This window comes from Drosophila montana, unplaced genomic scaffold (assembly GCF_035044405.1).
Source record: "Drosophila montana isolate Dmon_TW-CO22-7 unplaced genomic scaffold, ASM3504440v1 contig_1624_1, whole genome shotgun sequence".
Taxonomy (NCBI): domain Eukaryota; kingdom Metazoa; phylum Arthropoda; class Insecta; order Diptera; family Drosophilidae; genus Drosophila; species Drosophila montana.
The window spans coordinates 5371830-5382061 of record NW_026996559.1 but is presented as its reverse complement, the minus strand read 5'-3'; the positions used below and the strand labels follow the sequence as shown (position 1 = coordinate 5382061).

Genomic DNA, 10232 nt, shown 5'->3' with positions numbered 1-10232 from the left:
GCGAGAATTTAAGTTTACGAATGGGTGGGGGTGGGGCCTGTCCAAGGTCAGTTCGGATGATACACGGAGAGACGGCCAGTCGATCATGCCACCTGGCTAGAGCCAAAGTGCAGGCTGGAAGCTGATAAGCTATCAATGGGCCAATGACTGGGCGAAACTGGCACGCATGAATGTGTGCGTATGTCTGTGTGTGTGTGTGTGTGTGGAAACACGATAAAATCAACAGCGTGATTCAAGTTAAGTAACAAAAAAAAAAAAAAAAAATGTTGAGCGTAGCAAAGTTTATTTGAGGCATACCAAATATATATGTATTTACAATACGGCCCAAATGGGGGGCAACTGGCGATTAGCTAAACTGTGGCAGCTGCGGCTAATGCTGTGATGTTGATGGACTTGGAACTGGTGATGGTGATGGTTATGACGATGGAAATGGACACGGTATGGTATTGGTGATGCGCTCTAGTCATGAGGTGCTTGTGCTATAAACAGTCAACAACTTTGAGGTAAATGCTATGCTCGCTGGCGAGTAGAGCAAACTTGGCATCGAACGTGATGCGTTCCACGGTCTTGTCGCAGAACTCGACGCGATGCTGGCGAAGAAAGTAGATGAGTCCCAGTTTTATCTGTAGCTGGCAAATTGGCAGGCCGATGCAATTACGCGGCCCGGCGCCAAACGGCAGATACGACATGGGCGTCTGCTTTGATTTGTTCTCGGCGTTAAAGCGATCCGGATCGAAGCGTTCTGGTTCTGGCCAGTACTGCAAGGGGGAATAGCAGGCAATATTTAAATATATGTGGCAGAACGGTTGAGGTATACTATACCTGGGGATCATGGTGTATTGCCAGATTCGATATGAAGACGGGCATGCCGCGCCGGGCGTAACACTCGGCGTGTGGGCGCAGCGAGTAGAAGCGCTTCTTGTTAACGGGCGAGCACTCGCGTTCTAGCAGCGGCACAATTGGATACTTGCGCAGCGTCTCCTCCACAACCATTTCCAGGTACTGCATGCTCCCGATGAGCTCATAGCTTAGATCCGGCCCCGCGCCATGCGAACTGTGGGCAGCTGCCAGAGCGAAGGCGTGTCGTATCTCACGGCGCAAACGCTCCTGCATCAGCGGCTGCTTGGCCAGCTCGTACAGGGCAAAGGACATGGTCGACGAGCATGTCTCAATGCCCGCCACTTCGAAGCTGGCCGCTTGGGCGGCCAGAAAGTCTTGATGATGCGTAAAGTGTGTCTTGTCCTGCTGAAGATCGGCCTCCTTCTTGAGCGTGAGCAGCATTTCAATGAGATCATTGCGCAGATCGCCGCCCCGTTCACGCTCCTCGATCACCAGTTGGATGACACGGCGCAGGAATTCGGAGTGCGGCTCCGTAAACAGCTTGGACCGCAACAGCGGTACCAGCTTGGGCAGAAAGAATATCACAAAGAAGTCTATTATACGGCGCACATTCGGTCTAAATATGTCCTGACAATGTGAACCGATCTCAGACTGCGTATTCCGCAGACTGTATGAACGGAGTCCAAATGCGATGCTCGCAATCATGTCTGTGTTGTACAGGTCGCAGACATCCTTGATGCTCACCACGACGCCCCTGGCGGCATCGCCACGTCGCAGATCGCGGGTCAAGCGTTTCAGATACCACTCCAGATCGCAGCCAATCTAGGGTCGTTCAACGATAATTATACATTAAAAAGCTCAACGAATGCTTATATTGAATATATTTGTTTGGCTACACTATGCAACAAAATCTTCAAGACGCACAGTACATGCAGACGGGACAGCACATGTATAGACGTCACCAAGTCTATCAATAAATGCAATTTTTCTTAAACAATTTACCAAATACAAATATATAATTATATTTGTACCATACACAAACATATATATATATATATATATATATATATATATATTGGTATATACAGATTTTTTTATATTTTCCAAAATATCGTATCGTGTAATTTACCAAATGAGTGTAGACTAACTGCATATTATTAGCACGCAATTATACTATATAGTGTATGCATATATTCTCCTATTAAATTGTTCACTATTTATGGAAAGTTTCGGCTAAAAATGAAGAAGATAATAACAAGTTATTCTATTGGATCATCAAGACAATAATATTTACACTATCTAAGCAATATACTTGTTGACATTTGAATGTATAAGCATGTTTAGCTTATGGAAAAATATTTAAAAAAAAAAAAAAACATTCCTAACGTTGTTATATTGAAAGTGTAAAGTCTATAATATGAATATGAAACCGCCTGCTCGTTCCTCTGGTGTCTCAATTTTCTTGAGAATCGTGTTGAACTTTGCTACAGGGGCTTCAATGACAGGTTTCTAATATATATGTATGATATATGCTTGTTTATAGTTTACATTGGCCAGCCCATTAGAGATGATTTGATACTTCAGATTAAACTTATAATTGGCCGTTTTGCTGAGAAACGATTTGATATTTACATATTAGAAATTAATTTGTTTTCATATTCGATTGCCTGTCCAATTAAACTGATAAAACCCACTATATAGTTATATATTTAAGAGCTTGATTTCGTGATTTTGTTGCACAGTGTATGTGTTGCTTGCTTGGCTAACTAGGCAGACACTAACCTCCTCCATGAGTGAGAACATTTGCTTGATCTTGGCGCCGGTGAAGACCGGCGAGAGTCTCGTGCGTATTTCGCGCCACTCGGGCTGCCTAGCGAAGAACAGATTCAGGGAGCCCATCTTGTCGTGGCGCATATCACATTTGGCAAACCGATTGGAGAAACTGACAAAGTCTTCGACTAGAACGGTGCGCACCAGCTGGAGGTCGCGTATGAGCAGCGCCGGCTGGTGGAACAGGTAGATGCCCACGACGGGCTCGTTGCGGAAGCGCTCGTCAAAGTAGAAGCGGCGCAGCTGCAGGGCGAACGACTCCTCCAGCTTGAGCACCTTCTTCAGGTTACCCAGCAGATGCGTTGGCTGCACGAACTTGACGCGGCGTCGCTGCCAATAGACGTAGGTGCGGCGCGACCAGATGAACACAGCGGTCAGTATGGTCACAATGCCTAGCAGTATGTTCGTGGAGTAGACCATCGCGAGTGAGCGAGACAGTGTGACCGGTGAGAGCGAGACAGAGAGCGCGGGTGCGTAACTTTGCGAGCTCGTAAGTGTTTTGTTAGCTGCTGAGGGCTGAGACTGCGTCTCTGACTGCGGCGCGGTTGCGTCAACTGCTGCGCTTTAATGCGGTTGCACTGGGGCACAATTGGGTCCGTCGTGGCACGCTTGTGCCAAATACAAATAAATAAATACTTAACAAATTATATCACAATCAAGTTTTGGTCTGCGCGGCGGCCACGACGGCAACGACAGCAACGGCAATAAAAACAATGCGGCGACGTCAACAACAAAAACTGGCAAGAAGAAGGAGAAGAAAAAGAGGAGCAGCAGTAACAGAAGAGTATCACATATACAAATGCACGCCAGCACGAAACACACGCACACACACAGGCACACACATAGAACTGAGAATGGCGAGAACACAAAAAAAAACGCGCTAGCAAGCTCTACAAGCCGACGCATTAAACTGACGTGACGTCGACAACACTGCTGGCGCAACGGGCCCCAAAAACTTAAATTGCGAACACTACGCCGACGTCGCCGCTCCCGATTATCAACAAAAACGGAATACAAAGCAAAGTCAGCGATTGACAGGCCACAACAACCGCAACTGGCGTCGCAAACGCCCCCGTCATCGTGATTAACCGCAAACAGTTCACGCTTGGCAAGGGGCAGCTAGATGAGACGGCAGAAAACAACGACGCCGCTGAGATCTACTTACGCTCTTAAAGCGCAGTCCCATCGAAAAACCAACGACTAAAATTGAGCACCGGGAGAGTAAAGACAACGCTCTCCTGAAATCGGCACATGTGCACTTGCACACTGTCCCTAGTACTTGACAATTAAAACAAATTATTATTTGTAGACGTATAGTGTACATTGGCATGTACATATCCATACTTATGCAGACAAAAAACATCTTAGTATTAAAAACTGTTTTTTTCTTGGCAGATCGCATGAACTGTACTTTATACGAATGTGTGTCGCAAAACTTAAAACTAAAGGTTAACATAAAGTCATACATATGTACATTGTAACAATTAATTAGCGAACATTTAACACATTGAAAAAAACCCAAGTTAGTTAGCGCATCTGTACCACTGTGCGCAAGAGTCTCAACACAAATGCCGACCAAAAATAAAAGTGAATATTAAAAGCGAAACAACGATAGCCACAACAGCGGCAACACCGATAGCAACTACTCCACGTGACAAAGCTGTTCACGAAAACAAACTGCGCTCCCAAGAACCAAACACGAACAAAGCGAGCAGCAGTGAGAGTGAGAGCGGCGCCACAATATCAAAGCTTCCACTGGGCGCAGAGAGACAGAGCGAGGGTGAGAGCGCCGTTGCTGTTTTAAAAATAAACGCATGTTCACGTTAGCTCGCCTGATGTTCTTATTGCTATTTGCGTTTTGTTTTCGTTTCTACTTCATCATACACATATGTATGTGTGTTGTGTGCCTTGAACAATCAACCAGGGCGCACACAACAACGAAGCAAGCACAATATTTGCGGCCAGGGCTACGTAACGCTATGACAATGCCAAGCAACGTTGAAAGTGCGCGCAAATTGAATCTGGGGATTGGCAAGCTGCAAACTAAATTCAACAAATCGCTTACCGTTCTACCAATTGTTAAGCAAATTGCTGTAGACAGACAACGCTTTGTCGAGAGCAGGAAAACGGAAACTCCATTTACAACAATTGACAAAAATTTGCACTTGTGTGTAAAACTTTGACGTACATACACTAGTTGGCCCCATTGTCTATACACTAACAAGTGATGCGGCAGTACAGCTATGCCAATTAGATTGCTATACATACAATATGCACACAAATGTACATATTTATATACATACATATGCACATAAATGAGTTACAAATAAATATTCGAATTTTCAGTTACATATGTACATATATTTGCAAGTATATCAAATTTATGTGTGATAAAAAATGCCCTTAGCTAATAAAAGTCGTTAAAGGATGTGCCAAATTCGTTACACGCTTCCAAAAAAAAAAACGTTTTCTTTCTCTCCTTTTATCTTGTTGCCCATTTTGTGTAGAGACAACACCCGAAGCAAGTTACAGTTACAAATGTGCAACATTTCCGGTTGCTTCAGTTTGGGATACCAAAATCTGTTGGCCACAGTGATGGGCTGAGAGTGGGTTATGTAGTGTGTGGAACTGTGGGAAGGGGCGGCGGCGTTCGCCTTGCTTTGATTAAATTTCACGCACGACCGCATGACAAGGGGTTGGGTGGTTGGGTCTTCGCGCAGTGGAAAGGTTGGTCTGCGAATCGAAATTGAAAATGGGCAATACACACAAACATGCACACACACACACGCACACATATACAATCAGACTGCAGCTCGATTTGCATTTGTCTTCTTCGCGCAAAGTGTTTGCTGTTCAACTCGAGTGTTCACCTTCGTCTCCCTCCATCTTACCCTTAACAAACCCACCCATCCGGGCGCGTCGCGTAGCCGGTGATGTGTCAATAATCGGCGTTGCTTATGCACACAACGGCTCTGCAAACACGCGCGCACTTGTCGTTGTGGCCGTGGGCGGGGGTTGGGGTGGGGGTAGGGTGTGGTATTACCCCCTCTGCCAGGCATCAAATTCAGTTGAGCCCAGTTCAGCTCGGCTCAGCTCAGCTCTCGGGGCACAAATCAAAGCCGTCTCAATAAACAAACAATGTGCACATTTCATGCCCAGCCCCCGCCACCCACTGAACCCACAGCACAGGATTTGCCTGCGCCTTGTGCCATTTAGTTTTGGCAGCGACTATGTTTTGATTCCATTTATGCTGTTGACACTAGAAATCTTTTAATTATTGTCACGCATTGTGCCCGCACCCAGCACACGCATCCAAAACAAATAAGCAGTGTAGCTCTTCCCTGCTTCCAGTCCCAGTCCCAGTCCTAGTCCCAGTCCCAGCACCAGCCCCAGCCAAACCAATCTTCCGCGCTCCTTGTGGAGTGGGTGCACTAGTTTATCAGTTCTGTTGACATTTTGGTTTTCTTGTGGGAGTTGCGTCAGGTGGCAACACTTACAGAACACGCCCTTACGCCTTCTAAGTGCTTGGTTCCACATCGTACATGCTGCATAATGATTATGATGACGGGTCGGGGGTTCTCGGGTGGTGGTTACAATAATTTGTGTGCTTGCGGAATTAGTCAGCATTTGCCCAGGGATAATATGACACTTGCCCGGACCGCAGTTAGGTCTAAAATTCGATTATTCTCGTAAAATAATCAACAATTTTTAGAAAATCGGGGATTAAGCCTGTTTATATATATTCTTTATTCAACTAATTGCTTGGATGTATTTTCTCTTCAAGCAAATGAGATCAGTTCCATGTTCCATGTCACATTAGACGGCATAAAGAATATATCTGGAATATTTTCGATCACTTAAAGCTTACAAAAGTTTTGCCCTGTTTTCCGCTGTGCGAACCTAAATGAACCCGTACTACCTTGAACCCCATGTCTCATTTTACATAAAAATGTAGCTGAAAAAGAAACTTGCGCTAAGTCACCAGCTATCCACCCAGAAGGGGTGGATTCTTCAAAATATATCAAATACGTTTCAAACGTTTTGAAATCGAAGGGTAATAGATTTGCATGCAACCGTTTTTCACCAATTTTCCACTGTAACAGGTGGAATTATATCGCATATGGTAAAAATGGTTAATTCACCAATCAAATAGATGGATTACTATAACATTTAGGAGTTAGAAAAGAAATTTGTATATAAAATGGATATACCAAGTCCTTATGAGTATTTAATCCCTGTAATTTTCTTATTATTTGCTCTTATGTTATTCCATATTTATTTCAGCACAAATAAGTGAACATTTTTAGCTACATATGTGCCTAAGTATTCTACTCCAATGGTCAATCCGAGCTCTGCACCTGCAGCAACTGGAATTGCATCGTGGCACACACATCCAGTCCAGCAAATCCTACGGAAATCCATGCGGGCAACAAAAGAAATCATTCCATCAGATGTTACTCATATCCATAACATGTGTGTGTGTGTGTGTGTTTTGATTTAGATTGAGATGGAGATGGAGATGGAGATACTCCCGGTGCCCATTGATGTCGTTGTCGGTGCGCTGAGATAAAGTGCGCAAAATAGCTGCATAATTTGACGTTAATGTTACGCTAATAATAATCTGTCAGCTCGCATTAGGCATGGGTCTCTGGCAGGGCAAACAACACATATGGCCGATTGTAAAGATGTTGGTGTACCTACCAGGACCCAGATTCCGGCCTCGGCAGCAGCTGATCCTTATCGCGTGTGTGTGTGCGTGAGTGTGCGTATGTGTGTGTGCCTGTGTAGCTTCGATTACAATCAAAATGCGAATGAGTATGCGAATGCAGCACGTAATGTGCTTAGAGTCTTGTGAGGCGACGTAACGACCTTACGAGAATGCCGCCGCTGCCGTTGCCGCTGATCTTGGACCGGAGGTCCGTAGTCCCCGCTAGACCCTAGTCCCAATTCCTTGTGCGGTAGTGTTTTGGGTTCAGTGCCGTTTCATTGTGTTGTGCTTGCCATTTTGACGGGTTTCGATTACGCATGCAGTTTGTTTTTTTTTTCCTATCTTGTTTTCCTTCTGCGTATGTGTGTGTGTGTCTGCGAGTGCGAGTGAGAGTTGTTTTCCTTTCTGTGTATTATTGGAGATGCTCTGTCATGTGTGTAATCCACTCTGCTCGTTGCTCAAAGTTAAATGATGCGCGCCTAAGTTGAGCAATTTCCAAGGGAGACCAAAGAGGCCGAGGCCCAGTTATAGTTTTCTTTACATTTCTCTGATTTTTTTTTTAGACACGCCTCGCCGGCTGATGAAAGCAAATTGCATGAACAAATAGAGCCCAAGACTGGCTGCATTGCAATTAATGAATGTGTAACTACGTTTATGTCACAGCAAATCCCGCTGGGGGGGGGAGCATCACGCCCCTTGCCCCTTGCCCGTGCTCCCCGAGGATTTGAATCGTGCTGCAGCCCTGGGCTAATATATGTAAATCCCATTTGGGTCTAACATTCTGGCCATAAAGTCAAAGTCCAACAAATGCAAAGTCAAAACGCAGCAAAAGTGTTTCTTTTTCTCTGAAAAAAGCAGAAAAAAACTAAATTCACAGCATTGCTTTGGCATTTTATATGGAACTAGAAACTGGGTAAATTTACCTTCCGGGAAAAACAAAAAACAAAAACAAAAAACACATCTAAAACAAAAAATATATGGAATAAAAAGCGATCAATGGGCACGGAAAAGACAGCAAGATTTTTTCTTTGCGCTGCTCTGAAAACCTAGAAATCTAAATAGTTCAGTTTTTTTCAGGGAAAGAGTTGGGCAAAAAAACAAGAATGACAAAAAAAAAAACAAAATAAAAATAAAGAAGTTATCCCGGCATATAATGCATTTCCGAGTATTAAAGGTAGGTAGGACCGGGCCTTAACCCGTTGCTGCCGCGTACAATTGTTGCAAATTGTTTTTGTATGCTGTGCAGGGTTTCGAAGGGGTTAAAAAAGTGCACCCTTTTTTTTTTAACGCTCGTAAAACAATAAAGTCATAAACCTCGGAGCGACATAAATTAGAAGATGTGGAACAGTGCGCGCCCGAAGGACGAAGGGTTAAAAAGTGCACGATTTACTTTTATTGCTATATTTTTTTTACTCCTATTTACTTTTATTTTTTTATGCGATTCTATTTGTAATCGCCGGCAGTGGGTTTTGGTAATTGTTTTTGTTCGGTTTACAACTTGGTCAGCAAGAGATTGGCTGAAGTGATGCTAATTTGGGCAGATCTTTCGCGGAACTCGACGCGCCTACGCGGAACTTGTAAACGAAAAAAAAGTGCAGTTCGTTGGATAAGTGGGTACAGCGGGATCCGGAATGACTTCGCTTATTTGGTCTTCTCGAGATTTTCAGCGTTTTGACTGCTGCGGTGAAAAAATCAACTTCTATGTATATATGGCTGCTTAACATAAAGGCGCAATTAACGTTAACCCCTTTGTGCCCCTTGCCGGGGCAGCGCAACCGAGCTTGCCGCCTTTGAGTTCGGGCCAATAAAACTGTCGCATAAGTTAGAAATTTCGTTGCGCCTACAAACAATAGAAATTATACATTTTAATTAACCCAAAAGACCGAAGACCGATCAAAATTGATGTCTTAACCTGCTGACGCTGTCCGCTCTTCTGCTTCTTTCTTTCTTTTTTCTCACTGTACAACCTGCATTCACTTTTTCCTCCTCAATTAATTTTATTCTCAGGGCTCCGCGACTCCAACTACGACTCCGACTCCGACTCCAGTCTCGACCTTACGCAACGGTCGCCATGTGTTGCATTCGAGTAGCCGCTCAACATTTTTATGAGCCCTATCAAATTTGTACAAATTGCCGTGTAGCGATCCCAAATGTTGTCGTTGTCGTTGTTGTTGTTGTTGTTGTTGCTGATGCAGTTGCTTGAGAGAGGGCCCAAAAGTGCTCCAGAACCGTTTCACTTAATATGCGATTAGTCTGAGAAACTGGGCCAACGGCCAGAACAAGTGCAAATGTGTATTTAAAGTGTTAAAATTATATAAAAAATAAAAAATCAGGGCTTTAAACTGGTTTTCAAGCGACGCGTTTCGATATCAGCTGAGCCGAACGCAAACTGAAACAAATTCGCTTTTCAAAAAATTGGTTGCTTCCAAATAAAATATTTTAAAGCAGACTCAGACGTGGGCCTTATCTTAACATACTTGGCAAATGCCTATTAGAATTGAACTACGGCTTGGAGAAACATTATTGTCAATCCAAGGTTCTCAGACTACACCTTGGTACATCCGCAACCGGGCCCTAGCAAGACATCTTACGGTTCCCTTGGAGGGCGACCTTCTACGATAGCAGTCCACCAGCTCCGTGGCAAGTCTTTGCGTAAGAAAGCAAGCAAAGACTTCACAGAATGTACCCCACCTGGTACTTGGATAGATGAAAATAATGTACAAGGTTTAAAACCTAATGTTTAGTATGTTAATACCTTATTGTACTAGGCTAAGATGCTAACGCAAGGTATCAAGACTCAATATGAAAGTATAACAACTCATAAATGAAAAAAACATTGAATTAATATTTTGAA

At 44.0% G+C, this 10232-nt stretch overlaps 1 protein-coding gene across 1 annotated transcript; it reads right to left on the bottom strand.

Annotated features, from left to right (window-relative positions):
* Positions 1 to 264: 264 nt before the first annotated feature.
* On the bottom strand, positions 265 to 3915 carry LOC135440418 (probable cytochrome P450 6v1). The gene is made up of 3 exons (XM_064699563.1): positions 2623 to 3915; positions 823 to 1662; positions 265 to 758 (listed from the first exon to the last, which is right to left on the bottom strand). Exons 1-3 carry the CDS (start codon positions 3088 to 3090, stop codon positions 480 to 482), a joined length of 1587 nt encoding a protein of 528 aa, XP_064555633.1. The 5' UTR covers positions 3091 to 3915; the 3' UTR covers positions 265 to 479.
* Between the last annotated feature and the right edge of the window lie 6317 nt (positions 3916 to 10232).

Bases quoted from the DNA above. Each gene is read 5' to 3' on its own strand.
- LOC135440418 (XM_064699563.1), bottom strand. From the start codon at position 3,090: ATGGTCTACTCCACGAACATACTGCTAGGCATTGTGACCATACTGACC. The intron at 1,663-2,622 runs GTTAGTGTCTGC...GAACGACCCTAG, and splicing joins TGTTCTCACTCATGGAGGAG to ATTGGCTGCGATCTGGAGTG. The intron at 759-822 runs GTATAGTATACC...TCCCCCTTGCAG, and splicing joins CAATACACCATGATCCCCAG to TACTGGCCAGAACCAGAACG.